The sequence below is a fragment of the Pygocentrus nattereri genome, chromosome 26, assembly GCF_015220715.1.
Source record: "Pygocentrus nattereri isolate fPygNat1 chromosome 26, fPygNat1.pri, whole genome shotgun sequence".
Taxonomy (NCBI): Eukaryota; Metazoa; Chordata; class Actinopteri; order Characiformes; family Serrasalmidae; genus Pygocentrus; species Pygocentrus nattereri.
In genome coordinates, this window is record NC_051236.1 from 7411870 (window position 1) to 7439723 (window position 27854).

A 27854-nucleotide genomic window follows, 5' to 3' on the forward strand; every position below is an offset into this window, starting at 1 on the left:
ACCAAAATGTAATTCAGAATATTTTGCCATGTTAACCAAATATATTTTAAAACACTTTTATTCTTGTACGAGATATTCACGTGTAATATTTATCCATATGTTTTAAAATAACTGTGTGAATGTGTTTATAAATCCATTTGAAAGTGGAGGAACATCTCCAGAATCCTGTCTGATGCTCTTCACTGTCTGATTCCTTTAGAAATGAGTTTATCAGCTCCATCTGAAAGTGGAGGAACATCTCCAGAATCCTGTCTGATGCTCTTCACTGTCTGATTCCTTTAGAAATGAGTTTGTGTTCTAGTCTCATGTTAAATCAGATCTAATGGTCCTTTAGCAAGACAGAAGCGAGGACTGTAGGTATTGATACTCTGTGAAATGCAGTTGTTTGTATGTTTCATTTCTATATTTAATATTTCCCCAAACATCTGAAAATAAGTGCAAAATATATTTGGTTAATATGGCTGCAGTGAGTTAGACAAGGACTTGAAAAACATAACAAATATTTTTTTCCGTGTGAGCAGTCCGTCAGTTTCAGACTGGATGATATTGATGGTGTTAATGCACAATAATCACTGATACAGACTGAAATGATCTCTGAAAACCTCTGAATTAATTACAGCCATTCATTAATCCACCCACAACGAAGAAGGCAGTTAGACTGCACTTTTCCCACCCAGTAATCTGAGGCCCTGATCATCTGGAGTTTAGAGGCTGACATGGTTTGTGTGACTGGCATGTGATGCACTTCCAGGTACACTGAATGACCCATCCAGAAAGGAGAGGATGGTCAGCCATGTGAGACATTAAGGGAGTCCAAGACATTAACTAGGAGGTCCTGGACCCCCAGGACCCCTCCGTATTTCACATCTTGAGCATCAGGAATGATGAACAGGTCATGCTGTGTTTTACCCGAATTAAAAGACTAGTATGTGAGAATTTGGCTTATATGGAAACACAATAGAAAGAAGAACGCTGCTGTTCCAGATTTAAGGAGGAACAATGAAACAGAGGAAAGGTTCTCCAAGCTGTGACAGCAGAACCCCTGCCCTTCTGACGTTTCGTCGAGGGAGAACCACGACAGACACTGAAAAGATGAATGTTGAGAAGAAATCGTTTTACATTCATTACCTTAGGTTCTCTTTGAAGCAACCCATACTTTTCCCCAGAATCCTTTTCTTATGTTCAGCAGAAAACTGCCAGCATCACTCTCAGAGCTTCTGTAGTCATGACTGACAGTTTATTGATGACTTATGACCTTGTGATTGGTCAGCATCAAAACTGTAGTGCTGCCAGACTCCCGACGAAGACATGGCACAGATTTATGGCACTATGAACACCTAATCTGACGTGGAGAAGCACAGAAATATGGTGTAGTCTGATCACAGCACGACCCTGAATCTGAGAGCGAAGATGGCACCATCGGTTCCTGCCTGGTTCAGCTAAACATGAGAGCAAAAGATCAGAGATCAGAATATTGGGATTTTTCATGTGAGTAATGCTTCAGTTCAGGGAGGTTAGGAACACGTTCCCAGGTTCAGCGTCTTTGATATTGTGGCAGAAACCTGTTAAAACAGTTTAGAATATGCTAAGAGGTCTGTCCATCATTCCTCAGTGTTTAACGTGCACAGTGCACTGACAGTCAATAAGAACAGTTCTGATCAGAGAACAAAACTCAAAAAATCATGATTTAATATTCGCCCCCAAAGACCTCGGCACGTTCTCTAAAGACGGGACAGAGATCTTCGGCCTTAAACTGGGTGAGTATCTGGCGTAACCAAGATCATCAGCTCATCAGTTAATCCAATAAAACACACACACACACACACATTTTCTAAGCCGCTTCTCCCTCAGGGTTTTGCGGGGTTGCTGGAGCCTGTCCCAGCAGTCATTAGGCAGAAGGCAGGATACACCCTGGACATGTCGCCAGTCCATCGCAGGGCACAATAAAAAACATTCACAGATATTATTCTAAACTTTACAGGACACAGCAGACACTTCCTACCTCTGAGGCTTTTTCAGACTTCTAGAAAAGTGTTAAATCTTCTTTATATCCCAGACCCGGACGCAGAACACTGTTCTCTGCCTTTACTGCAGATAAAAGTCAACTATTCAGTTTGGGGTTTTAATTGGTTTTCATTTTAACTCTTAATTTTAATGTACAGATTTTTTATTTGACAGAATTGAAAGTGCGACTGCAGAACTGAACAATCCTCAGTTACAGACACTGCATGCTTGGACTGAAGTGGCGTCTGCTGCTGTAAATGTACAGGTATTCTCAGTCTGCTATCATCACTGTACTGAGGAGGAATACAGTATGACAGGACAGCATGGAGCTACTTTCTGCTGCGGGGGCCTAGGCCACCTAGGGCCTCCCTGCAGTCTCCCACTGCAAATATGGCACTGCACCGCTCCCCCATGCTGGACCTTGCGGGTGGTGGGCCCACATGGCCCCCCCACGTTGCCTCTTCGGGCTGAGCCCTGCCGGGTTACGTGGGCTGCCCGGCCACCAGGCGCTCGCCGTGTAACACTACCCCCAGGCCTGGCTCCAAGGGTAGGTCCCGGTGACCCTTTCCTGGGCAGGGTACATGATTTCTTGTGTCCGATATGCATGGAGAACTTTGGATCGTGTTAGTCTGGGTCTTTACTCCAGACCTGTTCGCCCTGGGAGACCCTACCAGGAGCATATTGCTCCCGACGACTTAGCTCTGAAGATCCCTAGACCACACAAGCCCTTCCGCCACGACAAGGCCCCGATGTAGGAAGGGCCCTGATCCAAGAATGGACCCATATCTGTATTTGTAAGGCTGCCCCTTTACACCCCCCCCCCCCCACTTTCTTTTACGTTGTCTACTATTATTGAACTATTTTCACATGTGAACAAAAAAAAAGTGTGAGTTCTGGTTCTGTGATCTAGAACAGAGCTGTGTAAGAGGGCAATGAGATCTCACACTTATCTAATGGATAAGTTATTATATTATAAGTTCTTATATATATATAAGCTGAGATGATATATAAATTAAATGACCATCCATCCATCCATCCATTTTCTAAGCCGCTTCTCCGTCAGGGTCGCGGAGGGGTGCTGGAGCCTATCCCAGCAGTCTTCGGGTGGAAGGCAGGATACACCCTGGACAGGTCGCCAGTCCATCGCAGGGCAGAAAAATTTAATTAAATGACAATGAAAATAAATAAATATAAAATATGTAATGAAAGTTCCCCAGGAGTCGAGTCACTGGTGTTGCTGCATAACAAAAATCTATTTTGAAATAAACGTCACACTGATGACGTCACTCAACCTCCTTTGACCTGTTTTCTGAGGATCTATGAAGAAAAGCTCATGGTGAGTCCACTGTGTCGTTCTCAGAGATCTTCTCATTCAGCTCATGATCTCATATGAAGCTTTTAGCTGACGTCACTGGTGTGACCGACTTTATTCTGAGGTCATTGTGAAAAAATAGAAGACAAATGGATTAAATTCCATATTTTAGAGGTTCCCGGACTTACAGCGTTTGGTTTGAAGTTCTGCAGCAGCCGTTCTGTAAAATGCATTCCTCTCACTTCACCGAGTCCTATAGTGAGCAGACTGACCGAGCTGTCTGATACGACATCGTAGCAATGAAACTCACCCGTCTCAGGTCTCGAGCTGTTTTATGAGGCATCTGTGGTTTGTTTACTTGTTTTGATGCTGCTAAATTTAGGCCCAGTCCCATTTCTTCTTCTTGCCCCTGCCCCTTGTTTTGAGGGTTGCCCCTTGTTCTGATCTACAGGGCAGTGGTTGAGATCTTCCCTCTGAAATGAGACCCTCAAATAAAAAGAGCATCACTACATTAACAGCTACTAGCGCTGCTCTGTAGGCGACCCTGCCCATCTAGAGTGACAGCAGAGGAGGGGAAAGTTCAGCTCCTCACTGCTGGGCTTTAGTTACATTTAGGGAATTGTACTCCTTCATAGAGGGGGCAATTATTTATTATTACCCCCCCTCCTGTCTGGAGGAGCATAAGAAGCTAAAGGATGTCACACATGAGAGTTAATATGATAAACACCACAATTCTGGGCGAAATTAAGAGCAAGCCTCTTACACACAAAGTGCTTCGCTCTCTCATACCGTCAACCTCAGAGGGTTAACATCATCAGTGGCTGTGCTGTCCAGTAACGCTGGCCAGCAGTGGAACTAGTTTACTCAAAAAAAAGTTTGTCATTTTTAAGTTGAGCTGATGAACCATTTTTCACAGTATAGGTGCTGGTGTTGAACATTGCTGTGAGGGTTTGATTGAGCATTAGTGAGGTCAGGTACTGATGTTGGATGATCAGTTCTGGATCAATAATCATCCCAAAAGTATTGGATGGAGCTCCATCACTCCAGAGAACACAGCTCCACTGCTCCACAGCCCAATGCTGGGGGGCTTTATACCCCTCTAGCCCATGCCTGGCACTGGACATGGAGACCCTAGACTCATGTGCAGCTGCTCCAGAGTGTCTCATTCAACTGGTCAGAGCTTTTCTATGGAGATTATACAAGCTGTGTCAGCAGTGAGTGACCACAGGCTGTAAACCCAAATAAGATCACATAACTTCAAATTATTTAAGGATAAAAACTAAACAAACCAGTAAGTTTAAGTTCCATTTATGTAAGATACTGACCGCTGAATGTTAGGCTAACTAAACATAATAGATTTCATCATTAAATGTGTTATACAACACCGTCAACCTCTGAGGGTTAAGCTCATCAGTCTCAACCAGTAACTGGTCAGTGGAATGCAAATACACAGCCAAGTCCGGTAGGGGCTGATGCCGTGTGGACCTTTAGTGCAGCGGAAATATGTGAAATAAACCTTAAAAGAAAGTCTTACAGGAAACGGACAACTACGCTGGATAAAGCGATGGAGCCACTGATGTAGTTAATATAATGAGCTTCCTATAAATTCAGACCAAGCAGATGGAATTCATACAGACAGTGACCTCCAGAATCCAGATTAAACAAAGTCCTACAGTAAAAATTAACCTGAATGAGGAACAACCACTGACAGGATAATTTAGCTCAGGACTAGTCTTAATCTGTGCCCAGGAAACCGTGATTAGGGTTCCAGATGCCACAGATGGTTCCCATTGTGCCGTGAGAGAGAGGAAAAAACCTGAAGTTCCATCCTTAGGTGTCTCGTGGGGTTTGTTTTGGCTGTTTTAATGGCCAAGAATGTCTAATTATTTACAGACTTTTCCTTTTCTCCATCAGCAGTTCCGGGTCTCGCCCGTGCCCTTAAACAAACGAATTACACTATAAAGCGCCTCTGCGTCCACCCACAGGCTAAACGAGCAATAAACACGTTACAAGTCAAATGTAAAGCAGATTATGTGTGAACTGCATAAATATTCAGTTTGTCTAGCATACGTGTTCCTCTACAGGGGAATTCCACTTATGTTCCAAAATTCCCCCATAACTCAGAGCGTGAGGTGTAATCAGAGATATTCAGCGGTTTGGTGTGAAATGGTTCTTTACAGTGGTGGTGATGGGAACCAGGCGTCGCCATGACTACAACACAGATAGAGACATTTTATTTACCATCCAGAACCACCAGAGAACCTACACGAGTCTTCTGAGTTCATAAGGAATGTTGATGATGGAAAATAGTGGAAAATCTGGAATAATCAGTTTTCTTTGGGGACTATTTTGCCGCACAGCGCCCTGCATGTCTCCCTCCACCATGAATGGAGTTGAAGTTCTCTAAACTATCATAAAACAGCATCTCAGTCATCAGGCAGTGAATTCAGAACCATCTCATGTAGGAACTTTCTGTGAGGAGCTTTTAGAGGGGCACGTCTGGTTCCCATCACCACCACTGTGAGCAGTTCTGACTCGGTACGTTTATCTAGAACTGAGCATTTCACACCAAACTGCTCTGAACGACTGTTTGCATCTGACCTACTTAACTGTAAAGGAATTTTGATAGTTTGATTATTTATTCTGCTTTAATTCAGTACGTTATGATGATGCACCGAGACACCTGACCTCCAAGGCCTTAACAGATGCAGTTTCGTCAGTTTTAAGACTTCATGCGAAAGTAGTTTATAACTACAGGATCTATAACCTAGATAATGCTGAAATACTGAAAATGGGTATTAAATTCACAAAACTCAATTAAAAATGAAAGAGAAATACAACAAATCACAGGTGAAGTACAGTGTGTTCTTTATTTTGCTGTAAAAAGGTTTTACTGAAATATGACGCAGTATTTCATACCGAAACCTTTCTAAGCCCCGCCCCCTTCAGAATCACTCAATTATGGCTGGCAATCAAAAACCTGGAATCACCAGTAACTCGTTTTCAGGTGAATTCTTTTAAAGTGCTTACAGAATGTTTTCTGTTCAACACAAAACTCTAAAATCACTTCCTGAATAAGGCATTAAGACTCAATATGAATCCAATGTGGTGGGAGGTGAAGCCCCCCACCCCAATGGGCTCAAATAACACTAATAAAGGCAGAACTTTGCTGTAGATTCAACAAAGCTATGAGCTGAAGCTGGAAACGTTAGCGACAGACTGATCAGAGCTCAGCACTTATCGTGGTCTGAAAGGCAGAAAGGCGTTTCGTTTCTATGGTGAAGATGAGGGAACATGTTTACAGCAGCCTGGTCAACCATTAGAGCTGGACGCAGGCAGAGGGGCGTCGCAAACCTGAGCAGTCACTACCTGTCCACATACTTTGGCTGACCGTGGAAGCTCGACCGCTGACAGGAGCTCCTCAGTAGCGATAGTGGTCGGGTTTGAAGGGTCCATCACAGGGCAGGCCCAGGTATTTGGCTTGACTCTCTGTTAGCTTCGTCAGTTTGACTCCCAGTTTGTCCAGGTGGGCGGCGGCTACTTCTTCATCCAGCTACAGTTATCAGAACATCAAAAGAGAGGGGGTGTTTAAAACTGCACAGACACCCAGTACTACCTCATTACACCAACATTTACTGACATATTTATTCACAGGATCACAGGAAGAGGGGGTGCTGAGGGGCAAAAACGTGAACTTGAGGTTTGTTTTGAATGGACTACAACAGCCATGAATCATGTTGGGTAATAACTGCATTCACAGGCACAGAAAAGTCCTTATTTAGTCCAAGAAACTGGACCAAACCAAGAAAATGACAGAAAAAAAAACGAGTCCATTTTCAGTGCACAGTATAACACAGCACAGCCTGAGACTTTATAAAGGAGGACAGTCACTGTTTACATATGAACACGGCTCATAATATTTAATACGGTGTCTGTTTGTGAAGAAAGTCCACCCTGGGACTTCGCTGGCTGCGCCGCGAGCAGGAAAAGCCCAACTCATTAAGTGCAGCAGCCAGAACAACCCGAAAAGGCAAAAAAAGTGTGACTTACTGAGCAAAACACTATAAACTGCTGAGGTTTTTATTCAATTGCATCAGCAATTTCAGATGTTTTTTAAATGATCATCTGACATTCAGTTTGGACTTTTCTGGTCTTTCATTCAGAGACAGGAGTTTGATCTTGTATGGCTGGAAATAACTAAGCATAGTGCAGTAATAGTATTAATAGTATAGTAGACATAGTACAGCAAAGTATAATATAGGAAAGCATAGTATTGCTAGTATAGTACACCATAGATTAGCATAGTATAGTATAAAAGTATAGTAGAGCACATAGTATTGTATAATGTAGTATAAAATAGTATAGTATAAAAAGGCATAGTATAGTAGAGCATAGTTTAGTAATGCTAGTGCAGTATAATGTGCAGGGGAGGGGTACTCCAGGACCAGGGTGGGGAACCACTGGTCTAGACTACCAAAATTACACGAACACTGAACCACTGATGTGCATGTAAACACCATTAATGTCAGAGGACAGTGAGAAAGTGGCACCAGAGGAGCATCAAAACCGGACTACAGAGCTGAAAAAAGTTGCCAGGTCAGACAATTTCAGGTCTTCAAATCCAGCTTTTTTTGGTCTTGGATTCTGTGATGACCAGAAGTGAACTAACCTACAGCTACATAGTGTCTCAACTACCTGTGATTATAAATTCCAGGATGGAAAACTGGATTTAAGGGCACAAGTTGAGGACCTCTGCTCTAGACCTGTGGTTCCCCACCCTGGAGGACCCCCTGCCCTGCACATTTTAGTGTTTTACCTGATCCAACTAGGCAGTTAATCAGAAAGCCAATCCTGAGATGAAGGGGGCGTTTAATAGTAGGAAAAAACAAATGTGTGTAGAGCAGGGGGTTCTCCAGGTCTACGACTGGGAACCTGTGCTCTAGACCAGTGATCTCCAACCCTGTCGGAGACCGACCTCCTGCAGTTTCACCTCCAACGCAAATCTAACACACCTCAGCTAATCAAGTCTGAAGGTAGTGAGTAGATAGGTCAGGTGGGTCTACAGGGTTGGAGCTGAAGCCTGCAGGAAGGCAGATCTCCAGGAGCAGCGTCCACTGTCCACTCTGTCTGGACAGATGGAGAAATCAGAGTTGGGCAGTAACGACTCAGTTGAACCTGTCTGAACAGTGCAGGCTGGTGGTGCCGTGTGACGGTAAAGTGAAGGTTCTGCTGACACATTAAGAACCTCTCACACCCACTGAAGAGCCTCCAAACCTCAGTGTATCTGACCACACTTCTCCCTTCACAGCTACCATCTATAACTCCGATGAACACAGCCAGGATGATGCTGTATAACGTCACCTGGTACATATCTTCACGCAACAGTTTCAGGACCCGGACTGAGAGTTTTCATTACTGAACGCTGTCTGGTCTCAACACTACTGAAGACGTTGGGATGCAGATGATCAGCAACCGCACAGTGACTTTCATACAGCACAACATTCCTACAAGACACAGTCGACAGACCGCAGAACCAACTCCATGTGAAAATTACCTTCTTTGGCAGGAAGTACACACCCAGTGGGTATTTGCTGGTGTTGGTCCAGAGCTCGATCTGAGCGAGGACCTGATTGGTGAAAGAGTTGCTCATGACAAAGCTGGGGTGACCCATGGCACAACCCAGGTTCACAAGACGTCCCTCGGCCAGAACGATCACGTGACGTCCATTCTTCAGACGGTAGCGGTCAACCTGGCGGGGAGAAGGACAAAGTTCTAAAAATACCATAAACAGAGAAGATAATTTCATTCACTGCCATCTGATCTGATTTCTAGAAGCTTTTACTTTTGAAGGGGAATTCCAAGTTTTAAAATGGTCTGCATGATTACATGGGTAAGAACGTCGATACAAGGTTTACACTTTTAAAGGTTTGTGCAACAAGTTAACTTTGACCTGAGTTTTTAATGGTCCAGCACACAGTGTGATAATGATTTTAAAACCGGTTTTGCTCAGGTGGTTGGGTTTATCCATAGTGTTGCCTAAAAACTTAAAAGCTCTCCAGCTGTTACAGCATGACTGTACAATGTGACCGTAGAGTCAGACACGCTGGAAGATATTAATCCACTCAGTTATTCGGTCACCTCCTTGTGTTTATGGTAGAGTCAGTTATGTAATGCCGTAATGTCCTGAGTCAGACATGAAGACTGAGTCAGTCGTGTAGCTCAAAAACACATTAGAACAAATCAACAAGTCTGTAAAAGAGATGTCTGCGCTCAAGCAGGACTCGCGGGACCCACCACAAAATCTCGCAGTGCGGACTAATTGTCAGTGTTGTGTGCTAAGCGGGTGGGTAACCAGCCCCCTGCAGGCGGGAGCGGGACAAATCATGCATGAAGACAAATCCTGCAAATTAATGAACAGTCTAAATAAATTAGAACGATCACTAAATCATTTATTAATGAATGATGTGGTTGTAAAGAGCTGAGAAGCAGCCAATCAACAACATGCAGATTCTCGTTGCTCACAGAGGCAGTGGAGCCTTCAATCTGACAGCCACAGCTGACCAGGAAAACACCAAAATAACCGCTATGTGGTTTCATTCCTGCTCTGTGTTTAAATGCTGAACAAATGGTGTTAGGAGAAGCTACTCAGTGAGCCTGATGACCACAACAGACCTGTTATGTCAGCAGAGAATCATGTGTTTGTGAATGGACTGTGTCAGATACGGGAGTCAGTTCACCTACAGAGCTACACGGGACACATGATTCCGATTTTCTGCAGGAGCGGGATCAAATCTAGCGAAAGCAGCACTGAAAAAACAGAGACCTCCACTGTAAACAACGGTCTTCAAAATACAACAAGAATAAACGTTAGCAGATTAAAGCCAGCAGTGATCTGGGATTTTAGTTTGCCTGCTGGAAAAAAACACAAGCTCAATTACAGAGACCAGGGCGCCCCCTGCTGTTCCGGCTGAATCTACTGTCTTTACCTGCACCCAAATAAACATTAAACAACACTGAGTTTTATCTTTAGGAAACAAATGTCCCGTTTTAAAATCTCCACCACACACAAAACCCGCTAGTGTGGGTTTCAACTCTTAATGATGCACAACAAAACTGCTTGAGTGCCAATTCCGCCTCCTTGTGGAGAATCTGAACTAGTGTGAATATGAATTTTGTATAACTGAAAGAACAAACATTAAACCTAAAATCTAAGCTGTTCTTATTTCAGTGTTACAGCACTTTCGTTTCAGGTACAACCTGCTCCTTTTAACCTGCTCAAAAAGATCACGTACAGTCAAAACTGCATACATGCAAGTGACAAATAAAGATCAGAGCTGCTCTTCAGACGCTGATGTTTGTCAGATACCTGAGGTTTAACGTTGATCCTCTCAGCTGCGTTTTCATTCAGCCACTTCATGTCAATCTCACAGTCAAAATGGCCGATGTTGCAAACAATGGCGTCGTCCTTCATCTGCTCAAAGTGACTGGGGGGGGGGGGGGGGAAGAAAGACCAGAGACAGACCAGAGACAGAAAGAAAGAAAGAAAGAAAGAAAGATCAGAGAAAGACCGACCAGAGACAGACAGACCAGAGACAGACAGACCAGAGAAAGACAGACCAGAGAAAGATCAGAAAAAGAAAGAAAGACCAGAGAAAGATCAGAGAAAGACCAGAGACAGACCAGAGACAGAAAGAAAGAAAGAAAGAAAGAAAGAAAGAAAGAAAGAAAGAAAGATCAGAGAAAGACAGACCAGAGACAGACAGACCAGAGACAGACAGACCAGAGACAGACAGACCAGAGACAGACAGACCAGAGAAAGATCAGAAAAAGAAAGAAAGACCAGAGAAAGATCAGAGAAAGACCAGAGACAGACCAGAGACAGAAAGAAAGAAAGAAAGACCAGAGAAAGACAGACCAGAGACAGACAAGAAAAAGATCAGAGAAAGAAAGATCAGAGAAAGACAGACCAGAGACAGACAAGAAAAAGATCAGAGACAGACAGACCAGAGACAGACAGACCAGAGACAGACAGACCAGAGACAGACAGACCAGAGACAGACAGACAGACAGACAGACCAGAGAAAGACAGACCAGAGAAAGATCAGAAAAAGAAAGAAAGACCAGAGAAAGATCAGAGAAAGACCAGAGACAGACCAGAGACAGAAAGAAAGAAAGAAAGAAAGAAAGAAAGAAAGACAGACCAGAGAAATACAGACCAGAGACAGACAAGAAAAAGATCAGAGAAAGAAAGATCAGAGAAAGACAGACCAGAGACAGATCAGAAAAAGAAAGAAAGAAAGATCAGAGAAAGACAGACCAGAGAAATACAGACCAGAGACAGACAGACCAGAGAAAGATCAGAGAAAGAAAAAGATCAGAGAAAGAAAGAAAGATCAGAGAAAGATCACTCATCATTATAAAGGGCATCAAACTGGATCTCAGTAAACTGGAACTCGACTGTGAGCAGTTTCAGAACATTCTGTAGCCCCAGTTTATTTGGATGTCCTGCTACAGATCAGCCAAGAGTTCAGCCACAGTTATTATTATTATTTATTAATATCACAATTATCTTCCACAGACATATGGTGTTCGTATATTCCACTTGGTTCAGCTGAATGTCAGGAAAAGAAAGCACGTCACATTACGGGTCTCACAAAAACAATGAAATGGTGCTATAGTACCAAAGAAATCAGGGCTGAGCAACTCTGTTTGTTTGTTTATTCATGCTTGTTTACAGGTTTCGAGGGCAGCAGTTTAACCCCTTAAAAGTCCCGGACCCGGTTTATTACACATGTCTAATCTAAGAACGGCTCAGACAGTTTGCATTGAAGTCCCTGAAGTTACTGAATAATCAGCCTTAGTGTGGAATAACACAGGATTTTAAGGGGTTAACAGGTGCAGACACTGAACAAAAACAGGCAGTTAAATTATTTACACAGCAAGTAATCATCAGGTAAAACATCAGAGTCGTAACAGGTCTACCTGTAGATCCTCTACAACAACAATAGATGTTAAACTAGACAAACTTAGTTGATTATCACCAACGCTAGAGGTCGGATCAGAGGGTCAGAATCAGGGCTGGGTTTAGGATCAGGCTGAGGTTTCAGGTTTAGGTTTACACCAGAGAAAACACATTTTATAGATATACTGTGAGGTAAACTTCTACAGCAGAACATCCGAATAACTTTTTTTTTTTTTATATAAATGGTTCCAGGCTGTAATTTGTGACTGGCCTCCTTGAAATGAGCCCCTTCAGTTCAGAGAGCTTCCAAAAAAGGCTCGAGTCTACAGTTCTGCCATCTGTAGATAATATCTACCAGCAGTTCTGTTCCACCAGCTGCTCATCTCACCATTCATCACTGAACACACTCACACACACACCCTGGTGTTGCTGGACTAGTGAGGACCTTCACCAACACTGACTCTGTATTATTGCAGTAATACGACACCTACACCTACAGAGGAGCGCTGGACAGCACCTCTATAATTTACGGAGTATGTATTCACTGAGGAAGGCGTTTGACAAAACAGAGCCTCTGTTTAAGGCTATTTCTTTGAGAAGGGCTGCCTGTTTATTTGCCATTTACACCTAAACAGTGTCCAAACCCAACACCAGCCCAACAATGAACCTCAGAAAACAAGAGCTAATCTTTCTGCTCTTTAGTTAATCTAATAAATGTCGCTTTTGTGGTGAAAACAGTGTTTCCTTCTGAGAACCTGATAAACTGACAAGTACATCATGAGGACACCGGGCCCTCACAAAGTGCTAAAGACAAGCGCACGCACACACACACCTGAAACTCCAAAGCCCCTTCACTCAGAGTGAGCGTTTATCAAGCCCACCGACACCACGCGGCCCGCAGCTCAGCGGGGTCCAAAAATCACCACCACCGAAAAGAATTCCTCTCTAATACGAAGATTTAGAACCGAACAATGTGACTCATCTTCATCGCGACGAATCTTATTATGACTAACAACACGCATCTGCATGAAGATGGTACTGACAGAATTCACCAGCTGCCCATTTTATTCCTTAAAGAATACAATTAGCCCGGTTTCACTGGACTTGGTGCGTGTGTGCAACATCCAATTTAATCATTAAGCCCAATTTCGTTTAAAGGTTTTTATGGCAGTGTTTGTGGCGTGTCCCTTCTGCTTTAATGTGCACTGGAACCGGAAACGTCTCAAATCCTCCTGAGAGTCGAGCTTCACTGAAGACATCAGACTAAAAACACTGAGCTTTTAGTACAAACAGCTCAACACGGTCAACTTCACACACAGATGTGCAGTAAGGTCAGTTACAGGTACTACAGTACAGTACTGACGGATCTTCGTTTATAAATAATACGTTCACTGCTACTCCGGTACGTTAGCCGGCCGTTCACTTAGAGTTACGAACATGTTTTTGTGTCCAATTTCATTCCGTTTTGTTTCTGACATCCGTTCTGCTCTGTGATTGGTCACATCTGGACTTTAGAGCTTTATTTTAGACCAGAATAAACAAAAAAAGAAGAAGAAGAAAGTCTGACCATCTTCATCTTCATCAGCCAAATGCCAGAAACGTAAATCTTCTGTACTGGCCGACGCTGAAGTTCCTGCAGTTCTATTAGTTAGTCAGTACTTTTTCGCTTTTGGTTTTGGGAAAGTTTGTTTACTTTTACTTTAGGTCATTATTTCACCCAAGTATTAATACTTTTATTCGAGTATGTATTTAGGCTACTCGTCACACAAACAGCACAGGACCATGAATAAAAGCTCTGCGTTTGTCACAATTCGTCCTCTCGTGATTTTATGTGCCCAGATATTCATCTAAATTTGTCATTTTATGTTTAATGCATTACTCCCTATTTTCTCTTCGGTCACATTACCTCCTGTCTGTTTATTAATGTGATGATCTGACGCCGTGATCAGCTTTGACCGTTTTAGAACGTGTGGACTACGTTTTAGAATGAGAGTGGACTAACTGGCCCTCAGATCTCTGCACAGGAGAGGGAATCGGAGTGTTGTGACCTGGATGCTGAGCTGTTATGTGAGCTTATTTGTGGCAGGATGGTACAGCAGTAATGACCCTCACAGCTGAGAAAGAACAGTTGCAGCAAATCAGCCAGAATGCCTCACTCTTGGGTCTAGGTACGTTCCATTGGTCTAAAAGGCCTTTTCACCCCAGAACAAACGTAATGAGATCTTCACACCAAGCCGGACACTATTTTTATCTAATCACTCTGAGACAGGAAGAAGATATGATCCTCGAGTAGCAGCGAGGATGAATTAGTCCACAGCGTTCTCCAGCAGAACACAGGGAGCTCCTCCACCTCATTGGAGCTGAAACTGCATAACGAGCAGTTTTTCAGGTGTTTGTGAGGCAGTGGAGGAATTCGAGGCTCTGGAGTGAATGAACTACAGGAAGCCCTTCGAGTCTCTTCTCTTTCTGATCAATGTGTCGTGGAACTTTTACAGTGTTTATCATCATCATCATCATCATCTCCTCTGCAGAAAAACCATATTTAGGCCCCATATCTTCTTTTTACCCCTGTTGCCCCTTGTTACTGAGCTACAGGGCAGTGGTTGAGACTTTCCCTCTAAAATGAGACCCTCACTTCATTAACAGCTACCAGCGCTGCTCTGTAGGTAACCCTGCTCATCTGCAGTGACAGCAGAGGAGGGTAAAGTTCAGCTCCTCACTCCTGGGCTTTAGTTACATTTAGGGATCACATGATCTTTAAAGTGGGACCGTCGCTGCTGTCCTGCTCACTGCGACTCAGACACTGATTTTTCTGTAAAGCTGCTTTGTGACCTGCTGTAAAAAGTGCTGCATTAATAATCTTCACTTGACTGAAATGCACCTAGAAACAAATGTATTATCCTGTCAATCCACAGCTGTTCAGAGCTCAGCTGTTCATAGTCCGTGTGCTGATCGTCATGCAAGCTTTTCTTCTGCTACAAGCAAGATGAGCATTTGTCTGGGCTGTAACCATGACAACCGAGCTCCAATTGGTCATCCTATTTTATGCATCCATACACAGAAAATTGATCAGGCTCCAATTAAAATACATGCAGCATCGCAGTGCAATAGATTTGAGCTCGATGTGACAAACGGCATTAATGGGCGTGTCTTTGTTAAATAAGCTTTACATTCATTTTGCGTTAAGCTCATGTGTTCATGTGTTCATCTGTGTGTTTGTGCTGCTGGACTCAGAACTGAGAAACACACACCTGCCCAGAATGATGTCCTCACAGCCGGTGGTCGTCACAAAGATGTTTCCCTCCTTACAGGCCTCGTCCATTGTTGTCACCTCGTAGCCTGTGCAGTTAGTTAGCAGAGAAGAAAAGTTCAATTCAAATTCACCACCATTCAAAATCAAACCACACAGAGCGCCAAAGCTGATATCTTCCACATAAACACTCATAAAATGCAGAAACTGGGAGTAAATCCACTGGATTATCGTTACAGAGAAATATAGCTTTGATATTTGTGATACAGATTATGTCCTGGTGGTGAGCTCAATTATGAAAATGCCACTTTGATAGAAAAACTGTTTTTAATATGGAAAGTGTGCAGGCACAGCTTTGGAAGTCACCTACAGCGTGAACTTACTCCAGCAGGGAGCACTGTTAGCACGCAAAAAAAAGCAGCTCATGAATGTGAGCAGTGAAATTTATTATGACGACGGGTGGAGCAGAACTGAAAAGATGCCGGGTTATTATATAATTTAATATGTGTTTTTATATGGGAGGGCAGATGGTGTGACGGCAACAGTAAACAGTACTCACCTTCCATCGCCGCCTGCAGGGCGTTGATGGGGTCGATCTCCGTGACGATGACTCTAGCACCGAATCCTCGGAGAGCCTGAACGCAGCCCTTCCCGACGTCACCGTATCCGGCTACCACGGCCACCTTCCCGGCGATCATCACATCCGTCGCCCTCTTAATGCCATCGATCAGAGACTCGCGGCAGCCGTACAGGTTATCAAACTTACTCTGAGAGGAAAAGAGGAAACGAACATCAGTTTAAACCGTCAGGCTGGTACGGAGCGTTTCTGCATCCAGGAGAGGCACTAATGGAGGAAAACACCGCTGTAGCATTTCGGTTTCCTTATTAGATGTTTAACTTCCCAAACAGGACATTTTAGTGATTTATTCTTAAACTCACTGTTTTCTGTCTCTGTTCAGTTGGTCAGCATCGATACAGTTTTCTACAGTAGACCTGCCTCACTGACCGAACACGGATCATTCTGTATGAGCTGTATACCTTAATTATGATTATTTATTAAAACTATTGATTAAACATTCCAAATCAGTCATAACTACCCAGACTGTACCAAATGTGTCAATCCGTGACAATTTTATCTCATTTTGAGCTCAAAATCTCAGCAGTTCATGAACAGCAAACTCAGCTTTGAGCAGCTGTTCACACAGAAAATCACCATATTTTACATTAAAACACTTAAAAGTGCTGAACTGCAGAAAATATGGCGATTCTTAATGTTCCTCACTGACTTTCACACTTTGGGACACATTTACTCCAAAACAACGGGATATAACTGCTCACCATGTGGCCATGAGGGACAGGGATGCAGCCTCACTTCCTGCTCTGAAATGCAGGGGTGGGGCTAAAATAAGGCTCCACCCACAAATAAACTCTGATACCCGTTTTTTCTTACTCATTCAGAGCTGATTAACATTCATGACCCAGAGCAGAGGTTAGAAAAGGATTGTTTGTGGTACAGAAACCGACTGAAACACTGCGTGTAGCTCCGTGGAAAAAGAAAATAAAATAAAAGGTATATGGGCTCTTAAACGAACACATTCCAGACCAATACTGGGGCCTCACTGAGCTGCAGACAGTCACAGAATCTCTAGTCTGACCTCCACCCCATCAAATCTCTGCAGTGCTAATATAAGACAGGTATGTTGTTATGTTAAGGTTCTAGGAAGAACATTTTAGCTGGCACAGAACCCATATGAAACCTTTGAGATGAGACAGAACTAAATGGTGACACATCCAGACACAGATTAAAATCTAATCTGGTTAGTCTGATCAGATTCGCAGGGACCTTGGTAACAGAGTCGTTCACGTTGATGGCAGGAATCTTGAGGTCACCCTTCTTCAGCATCTTGTAGAGGTTGTGAACACCAGTGGTGGTCTCCTCAGAGAGACCCCTGATTCCTGAAGAAAGAGAAGAAAAGGTTTGACAAAAACAGTGGTGCAATGTTGCCACCTAGTGGCAATAAAGAGGAACAGCCCCAAAACAGTTTCTGCAATAAAGTCAACTTAAAGCATAAACCACAGTGTGGCGCTTCAGCAGTTCCAGAAACAGAGAATTATGGAAATAAAGTGTATTTACAATCTGTGCTATTAAATAACATTAAAACCTCACCTGCCAGCAGTTTGGGGTATTTCTGGTGCACCAGGTTGGTCAGATCTCCTCCGTCGTCCAGGATCATGTTGAGGGGCTGACCGTCCTTGAAGTAGAGGGTCTGCTCGATGCACCATACATACTCCTCATCCGTCTCGCCTTTCCACGCATACACTAAACACAGGGAATAAGAACCGGGGGTCTCATTACAGAAGCTTCCTCTCTCTTACTCGACGGGTCGAGATGTTACATTCCTGCCATATTGACCAGCTTTAAGCTCAGCGTGTTCAGTTTATCCTCACGTTTACCAGCTGCGTTTACTCTGTGAGCTGACTGTAAACTTTCACCTTATTGGCCTCTCATCAGTATTTTAATGCAGTTCCTCACTCTCCTGTGTGGATTTGGCACCAACTTGTGGATTAAAACAGAAGTGCGTTTTGGTGACCTGGCAGTCCAACAGGTTTGAAAATATTAGTTATTTAAAATGTACTACATGTAAATATTTTAGCCTCACAATACTGTGATTTTATACTGGATTGACCACTGGTCTTGATTTATGACTGAATACTGCATCAAAATCTGCTTCAAATCTGATCCCAGATCAACACACGCAGTCAGAGACGCTGCAGATCAGGACAAGTTTACAAAAGCACTGAAGGGGAAGGAGATATTTTACCGAACTGTCTCTTAATCTGGAAGGCCAGTTTCTAAAGAGCTAAAGATTTCTTCAGCCTGGTGGTCCAGCAAGAGAGGAGACCTCCACGACCTTTAATTACCTGAGTGACAGTCTGGGTTTTTGGGGCTTAAGCTCTTTAAGCTCTGAAAAAAAAGAGCATACGGATTGTTTCAGCTCTCAGAGCTTCACTGCAGGAGTTACGCTGTTTGGATGTTTTTGGGAAAGGTGGAAAATAGTTGAGAGAGATAATAATAATAATAATAATAATAATAGAAAAAGTAACATTAAAATGGATCTGTGTCGTATCTTTTTACACTTTTTTAACTTATTGTGACTGTGTATGATCTAGGCTGTAGGTAAAGAAGGTGAGGCAGGTAAGAACATTTGCATGATTACATAATAATAATAATATTATTATTTTAAAACTTATACAGCACTGTCAGTCCAGAGAACTTAAACCTTCCGACTGGGAATGTAATTGGACTATTCTGACCACTGACAATGCCCTGTCTTCATCTGTATCAGACACCGAGCTCAGCAGATACGGAGACGCTACCTGGAACACCAGTTTTGGCAATGGCAGCTGCAGCGTGATCCTGCGTAGAGAAGATATTACAGCTCGACCACTGGACCTACATAGAGAGACAGAGAGAGAGAGAGAGAGAGAGAGAGAGAGAGAGAGAGAGAGAGAGAGAGAGAGAGAGAGAGAGAGAGAGAGAGAGAGAGAGAGAGAGAGAGAGAGAGAGAGATACAGTAATCCTTTAATCGGTGGTAAAGTTGTGCCTGTTACTCTGGCGTTTCTCACAATAATTAGTGAAATTCTCAGAACGTGTTTTTGTCTCACTGTCTGTCCCGAAGTGACCTGATCGACCCTGAGAGCGAGAGCAGCCCCACAGATTAAACACAGGGCCAGACTGAGAGGAATGAAGGCTTTATCACAGCCACCTGTGAAACACGGATACCAAACCACTGATATCAGAACCGCAGCCAGGCCAAACATTTCGGGAAAACATGTAAATAAAATTTTTCTGACTAAATTTACTGCGATTTAAATTATGATTATATTCTATTAAGTAATGTTCAGGTCTGTTTTTTTGAGCAGCGAAAGATGAATATCTACTTTTCTGGCTTGAGGCTCGACCCCTGAATGCAGTGTGCCGGACCGCCAGTATGGCCAAATATCTAATAATCTAAATATCTAACTGAGATTTCCATTTGATCTGCGATTTTTTTGTGTCTAAATAGACCAGCGAACACTTTTTCCGGCCTGAGGCTCAAACACTTGCTTATGCACCGAACAGCAGTTCAGAGTACCCAGCCTTCTTAGAGTCCTTGGAAGGGGTGCTTGAAAGTGCTCCTCCTGGAGACTCGATTGTCCTACTGGGGGACTTCAACGCTCACGTGGGCAATGACAGTAAGACCTGGAGGGGTGTGATTGGGAGGAATGGCCTCTCTGATCTGAACCCGAGTGGTGTTCAGTTTTTGGACTTCTGTGCAAACCACAGTTTGTCCATAACGAACACCATGTTTGTACACAAGGATGTCCATAAGTGCACATGGCACCAGGACACCCTAGGCCGCAGTTCAATGATTGACTTTGTTGTCGTGTCAGCGGACTTGCGGCCATGTGTACTGGACACTCGGGTAAAGAGAGGAGCTGAGCTGTCAACTGATCACCACCTGGTGGTGAGTTGGATCAGGTGGTGGGGGAAGATGCCAGTCAGACCAGGCAAACCCAAACGTATAGTGAGGGTTTGCTGGGAACGTCTGGCAGAAGAACCTGTCAGATTGATCTTCAACTCACACCTCCGTCAGAACTTCGACCAGATATCGGGGGAGGTGGGGGACATTGACTCAGAATGGGCCATGTTCCGCTCCTCCATTGTTGAAGCGGCTGACTGTAGCTGTGGTCGCAAGGTAGTTGGTGCCTGTCGGGGCGATAATCCTCGAACCCGGTGGTGGACACCCCAGGTGAGAGATGCCGTCGAGCTGACGAAGGAGTCCTACCAGATATGGTTGGCCTGTAGGACACCAGAGGCAGCTGGCAGGTATCGACAGGCCAAGCGATCTGCGGCTTCAGTCGTTGCCAAGGCAAAAACCCGGGTGTGGGAAGAGTTCGGTGAGGCCTTGGAAAGTGACTAAGTCGGCTCCGAAAAGATTCTGGCAAACCGTCAGGCGACTCAGAAGGGGAAAGCAGTGTGCCACTAGCACTGTATATAGTGGAGATGGTGTGCTGCTGACTTCGACTGAAGACGTCATTGGGCGGTGGAAGGAATACTTTGAGGACCTTCTCAATCCCACCAACACGTTCTCCAGTGAGGAGGCAGCGTCTGGGGACACGGGAATAGGCTTGTCCATTATTGAGGCCGAAGTCGCTAAGGTAGTTAAAAAGCTCCTTGGCGGCAGGGCTGCAGGGGTGGATGAGATCCGTCCCGAGTTCCTCAAGGCTCTGGATGTTGTGGGGCTGTCTTGGCTGACACGCCTTTTCAACATTGCGTGGACATCGGGGGCGGTGCCACTGGATTGGCAGACTGGGGTGGTGGTGCCTCTTTATAAAAAGGGGGACCGGAGGGTGTGTTCCAACTACAGGGGAATCACACTCCTCAGCCTCCCTGGTAAGGTCTATGCAAGGGTACTGGAGAAGAGAGTCCGGCTTATAGTCGAACCTCGGATTCAGGAGGAGCAGTGCGGGTTCCGCCCTGGTCGTGGAACACTGGACCAACTCTTTACCCTCTCCAGGATTCTGGAGGGTTCATGGGAGTTTGCCCAACCAGTCCACATGTGCTTTGTGGATTTGGAGAAGGCATTCGACTGTGTTCCCCGGGGTATTCTGTGGGAGGTGCTTCGGGAGTACGGGGTACATGGCTCTTTGCTACGAGCCATTCAGGCCCTGTACAAACAAAGCAGGAGTTTGGTTCGCATGGCCGGCAGTAAGTCAGACTTTTTCCCAGTGAGAGTTGGACTCCGTCAGGGCTGCCCTTTGTCACCGATTCTATTCATAATTTTTATGGATAGAATTTCTAGGCGCAGTCAGGGTATGGAGGGTGTCCGGTTTGGTGACCTCAGGGTCACATCTCTGCTGTTTGCAGATGATGTGGTCCTACTGGGGACATCAGGCCGTGAACTTCAGCTTTCACTGGATTGGTTTGCAGCCGAGTGTGAAGCGGCTGGGATGAGGATCAGTACCTCCAAATCCGAGGCCATGGTTCTTACGCGAGAAAGGGTGGAGAGCCCTCTCTGGTTCGGGGATGAGCTCTTGCCTCAAGTGGAGGAGTTTAAGTATCTCGGGGTCTTGTTCACGAGTGATGGTACAAGGGAGCGGGAGATTGACAGGCGGATTGGTGCTGGGTCAGCAGTGATGCGGGCTCTTTACCGGTCTGTTGTGGTAAAGAAAGAGCTGAGCCATAAGGCAAGGCTCTCGATTTACTGGTCGATCTACGTTCCCACCCTCACCTATGGTCATGAGCTTTGGGTAATGAGCGAAAGAACGAGATCGCGAATACAAGCGGCCGAAATGAGTTTCCTCCGCAGGGTGGCTGGACTCTCCCTTAGAGATAGGGTGAGAAGTTCGGTCATCCGGGAGGGACTCGGAGTAGAGCCGCTGCTTCTTCACGTCGAGAGGAGCCAGTTGAGGTGGTTGGGAGGTGTCACAGGCAAGTCCACCGGGGAGGAGACCCCGGGGAAGACCCAGGACACGCTGGCGTGACTATATCGCCCAGCTGGCCTGGGAGCACCTCGGAATCCCTCCCAGGGAGCTAGTGGAAGTGGCTGGGGAAAGGGAGGTCTGGGCTTCATTGCTCAGGATGCTGCCCCCGCGACCCGAACCCCGGAGAAGCGGAAGATGATGGATGGATGGATGGGCTCAAACACTGAACAATTTCACTCTTTCAAACTGATTTTGATATTAAACCAATTGATCTTTCGGTCTTTACTGCCAGCAAGTTGTGGTTGTGATGTCACAACACATGGAGGTTTGTTTGGATCCGATTGGTCTCCTCTCCTCTACAGGCAGTTCACAAACTCACAAAGATAACTTTCCCTACTTACAGCTGAAAGGAGAACTCCACCAATTTTTCAAAAAATGCCCACATCATTAACTGGTTAAGATATAAACAGAGCGGTTCAGAGTGGTTCCCTGTTCTAGAGAAACTAAAGGAACCAGACGCCTCCCTCTAAAAGCTCCTCACAGAAAGTTCCTCCATGAAATGGTTCTGAATTCACTGCCTGATGACTGAGACGCTGTTTTATGATAGTTTAGAGAACTTCAACTCCATTCATGGTGGAGGGAGACATGCAGGACGCTGTGCAGCAAAATAGTCCAATCCCACAGGCATTTAACCACCTGAAGCCACACCCACTGCATTACTCACATGCATGAGCCCCACCCACTCTACTCTGATATGATTCTTTCACACGCATTCCAATGGTCATTTTTTACATTTTTCAATGCTGTTTTGACGCACGCAGGGCTGAGAGACACAACTTCAGATTATATTCAAGTTCCATTAATAACATTTCTAAGCTAAAATGCACACATTTGTTAATAAAGTGTGGTTGTGTCTGTTTTTTCCTTAAAATGACACCAAAGGGATTTTTATACATTTTAAACATTAATCAGAACAGAAGGAAACTGTTCGTCCGTCACTCGCTGCAGTTAACCGTCCAGTTTTAACTGCTCATTATCAAATATAATCCTAAATCTATCAGTAAAGCTGATCAGCAGCATCTCAGTGCGCTGACGTAATCCATACGGTCACCAAGCCGCTCAGACGGAGCAGAGATACTGAGAGGCCACTAATCTTGTCAGAGAGCCATCAGAAATTTGGGTTCTGTGGGGTTTAAATCTGGGGTCCGTCCTCACCTCAGCTCCGAGCGCAGTGAGGGTCTCGATGAGCACGGCGGTCTGCAGGGTCATGTGCAGACAGCCTGCGATACGCGCTCCTTTCAGCGGCTTCGTCGGCCCGTACAGCTCCCGCATCTTCATCAGCCCCGGCATCTCGTTCTCCGCGATGTCGATCGCCTTCCGCCCCCATTCTGCCAGGCTGATGTCAGCTGCAGGCAGACAGACAAACAGACAGACTTATTATTATAAAGGTCAGATTAATGAATTATAAAGGTCATATATTATTATAAAAGGTCAGATTATTATGTGATACTTCTTTAATCCCACAAACGGGGAAATTCCACCTCCGCATTTAACCCATCCATGAAGTGAAACACCACATACACACTAGTGAACACACACACACTAGGGGGCAGTGAGCACACTTGCCCGGAGCAGAGGGCAGCCCTATCCACGGTGCCCAGGGAGCAATTGTGGGTTAGGCGTCTTGCTCAAGGACACCTCAGTCATGGACTGTCGGCCCTGGGGATCGAACCGGCAACCATCCGGTCACAGGGCCAGTTCCCTAACCTCCGGCCCACGACTGCCCCCAGTTGGTCAGTGGTGACCATCAGAGCTTTATGAAGATCTTTTTAAGATCTTCACAACCAAAAAATAACACTAATCTGCACAAACACGCAAACAAACGCACTCAGCAGGAATTAACATCTTCATGCTTTATTCAAACAGACCCGGCGGAGTTACAGCTGCTCAGGAGAGAAGGGTTCTGTCAGGGCTCAAACATGTTACGACAGTTCAGAGGATTAAACTGAACACCAAACATGATGAAACACAGACGAGCAACAGCAGCAGCTCCGAGTTCTACAGGACAGACTGAGGGACTGAAGGCTTCTGTTAAAGGGTTTTATAACAGCTCAGAAAGTGAGAACATGTCCAGTACAGCTACACGACCACAAACTCACCACCACGGCACACTTACAGCTACAGCATTAATCCAGAGCAACTTACACAAGCACTTCAACTCAGAACTGATCCAACCACAACAGGGTGCCTTACACAGCGCATCTTCAGAGGATGTAAAGACCCTGAACAGAACAGAGTTAACAACGAGTTCAGATGCAACGACCAAACCGATCAGTAAATCAGGACTTTTAGCGTTTAGCGACTTTTAGAGTTTGACCGAAGCTCAGAGTTAAAGAGGCGTCGAGTTTTACTGAATAACTGAAAGAGTCTGTGTTCTGCGTTTTACTGAAGATCAGAAAAGTTTTCCTGTCTTTAGTGTTCTATATTCATAAAAACCACAAATAAGCAGCAGCAGGAGCTCATCAGCGTAATGGATCTAAGACACCATCTTCTGCTCTACACTGATGTTCTGCTCATGAATTATGATATACATCACTTGACATGCAGACAGCTGTGTGGGGCTGAGAGGGGGTCTTCAGGGTCACTGGATCACATTTACAGAATTCTCCAGATGTAACTTAAAACCGCACGTCTAACAGGACTCGCATCTCAGCCCCTCCAAGAACTGCCACATACCTTATTACTAAAGGGGAACACCACGAGTTTCCAAACAGAGTCAGAACTGTTCACAGTGGTGGTGACAGGAACCAGATGTCCCCCTCTAAAAGCTCCTCACAGAACGTTCCTACATGAGATGGTTCTGAATTCACTGCCTGATGACTGAGACGCTGTTTTATGACAGTTTATAGAAAACCTTGAAAGAAATTCTAAAGTTCAGCTTTTGTATCAGCACTGCTGCAGTGAGCGAGTTAGCAGCCAGAGCGGGACCCCCGAACACCAGGGGGTCATCCATACTGGTGATGTGGGCACGTCACGTTTCTCCACTGCAGTGACTGGTTTCAGTCCCATCGGCGCTCCTCTCCACAGAGCGTTTCCTTCACACTGCCAATACCTCTGAGCTACTGGCTTACTCAGGAATTCTGTTTAAGGGTGGACTTCCCCTTCCGTGCTCCTTAGTGCACCTGGAGGTTCCGCTTCATCACCTCGCTGTCAAAAACTGAACTCTGGACTCTCAATCTGACGGATCAAAGTCCAACTAACCGAGTTGCACATTTTCATATCAGCTACCACATGACGCAGCAACTCAAGACAGGCAGTTCTGTAAGGGTTCTTTACTAAAGACTGGAGTTCTATATAGAACCATGACCAATCTGCAGGATTAAATGGTTCTCTGCATGGTGAAAAGGTTCTTCAGATTGGAGAATGTGTTTTACACGGTTCTACACAGAACCAAAAAGTGTTTTTCGTAAACAACTTGAACCTTTTTAGTGCTGAACCATTTTTAAAAAGGCTCTATATGAAACCATACCACAAGACGGTTCTTAAAGGGTTCTTTAGTAAAGACAATAGTTCTATATAAAACTATCGACATCCAAAAAGCAATTTGCATACTTACATGGTTCTCTACATGGTAAAATGGTTCCTTAAATTGATGAAGAATGTGTCGTATATGATACTATAAAGCACCAAAAACGGTTCTTCTATTGTTATAAGCTTGATGTAACTATAGCAGAACCCTTTGGGTGCTATGCAGAACCTTTTTCAAAAAGGTTCTGTACAGAATCATCTACAGCATAATCACCATGAATCTGAAAAACCATTCAATCATGCAAAGGGTTCTCTGAGTTTTCATGGTTCTATAGTTCAACAAAGAACCATTTTCTTAACGAAAGAACCTCTGACAAAACATCTGTTTTAGGGGTATACTGTTAAGACGTCAAGCCTGTAGCAATAGCAGAACCCTTTTTGGTGCTACACAGAACCGTTCTAATACGATAGACCCATACACATTAAAGATCATTAGTAAAGACAATGGTTCTACAGAGAACCATTAAGACTCAAATAACCATGTGTGTGTGTGTTCTCTGCATGATGAAATGGTTCCTGGTTCCTCAGATGGATGGAAAGTACTGTACATAGTTATGTATAGAACCTTTTTGAAACAGGCTCTATACAGCACCAAAAAGGGTTCTGCTATTATTATGATGTCAAGCTTGTGCCCTTTTTGGTGCTGTATAGAACCACACACACACAATGAGTCAATCAATCAATCAACCAATCAATCAAATCAATCTGAAGAACCAGAGAGAACCGCAGAGAACCACTTATTCATGCACATGGTTATCTGAGTGTTCCTGGTTCTATACAGAGCCATGTTTTACTAAAGAACCCTTGAAGAACAAAAACAACCCGAGAGGAAGAAAGAACTGGGGAACAAACAACAGATTAGAAGTCAGTCACTCTGCTGAGCCACGTGCCTAATAATGCTCGCGCTAATGCGTGTGAACCTGACAGCGAAGTGCTGCGGTGCCTTATGGGAAATGTAGTTCATGAACACCTTACGCCGAATGCGCAGGAGGCGTAAAAAGACTACAACTCTCCACCATGGCTGTCTGAATGAAACCATGCTGACTGGAGAGGCGGCCGAGTGTTCAGCGCGAATAATCTTACGTTTGCATGTTTTGTACGTGCTTTAAAACGGCGTGCCGAGGTTCGGTCGGAAGGGCAGCTCGGTACATTTAATAATTCCGAATTTAGCGCTGAAAAGCTCCACGAACCACCGGGTCTGCACATTTATGCACATTAGTGGCCTCGAGCTTTGACTGAAGCGCGCCCGTGCTGGTAAAATGAGCTCAGAAGGCGCTGAACTTGGCTTCCTATTCGAATTCGCCGTTCCACCTTAAATGGTACAGTGATTATTATGCCACATTGTGAACTGCTGCACCATTTAAGGTGGAACGGCGAATTCGAGTGGGATCTGTGTTTTACTGATCTTAATCACTACTGACCGACTTTGAAGGGCAGCTTCTCGGACATTTCCGGTTCTTGTTCGTGTCGCTGGTTCGGTTCGAAACGGACTGGGTCCCGGGCCGGTTACGGATTTGAGCAGAGAGGGAAACGAGCAAGCCGGGAACTTGAATATAAGAAGGTACAACCGCCTGAATTTAATATTCATGAGATCCTGCTCCGATGCCCCGCCTCTCGCTGCTCATTGGTGCGCGTGAGCCAATGAGCGACCTGCGCCAGCAGGGAAGGTGTTGGGCGTTTCAGAGTTTTATAGGAAACTGATTTCAACAGAAACTCGAACTCGAAGGGCAACACCACCGAATTTTAAAAATTCAGTTCTTTATGTGCAGTTCTCGGAAACGTTTTATTTAGGAACCAATCAGGGCCACAAATATCGTCTCAAATCATAACCATTTCATGTCTGTGAGGTGACTTTTAGAGGTGGACGCCTGGTTCCTATCACCACCACCGTTACCAGTTCTAACTCTAAAACAGAGCATTTCACACCAAACGACTTTACATTTAGTTTTGGAAAAGTGGTGGAATTCCCCTTCACCAACAACAACAGCCACAATAATAATAATAATAATAATAATAATAATAATTTCAGACATGTGGTTTGAGATTAATCAACAGTTTAATTATGCAGACAATTTTTTAAAAATCTGTGGACTTCCCCTTTAGCTTGGTTTGGAAACTGTCAACCTGAAAACAATCCTTGACCCTAGAGCTGATAATGGGCCTCTGTGGGTCAATATGACATCAGAACTGTGATAAATGAGGCCTAAACATGTCTGAGCTAAACAGTTGGTGTATAAAGTGTTTATTAATGACAGTATAGCATCTACATA

The 27854-nt window shown here is 44.5% G+C and overlaps 1 protein-coding gene across 1 annotated transcript; it reads right to left on the reverse strand.

Moving 5' to 3' along the window:
* Positions 1-6160: 6160 nt before the first annotated feature.
* Positions 6161-27164, reverse strand: ahcy (adenosylhomocysteinase). The gene is made up of 10 exons (XM_037535086.1): positions 27006-27164; positions 23212-23402; positions 18907-18982; positions 17696-17848; positions 17372-17484; positions 16088-16295; positions 15530-15617; positions 10683-10800; positions 8871-9065; positions 6161-6869 (listed from the first exon to the last, which is right to left on the reverse strand). Exons 1-10 carry the CDS (start codon positions 27031-27033, stop codon positions 6738-6740), a joined length of 1302 nt encoding a protein of 433 aa, XP_037390983.1. The 5' UTR covers positions 27034-27164; the 3' UTR covers positions 6161-6737.
* Between the last annotated feature and the right edge of the window lie 690 nt (positions 27165-27854).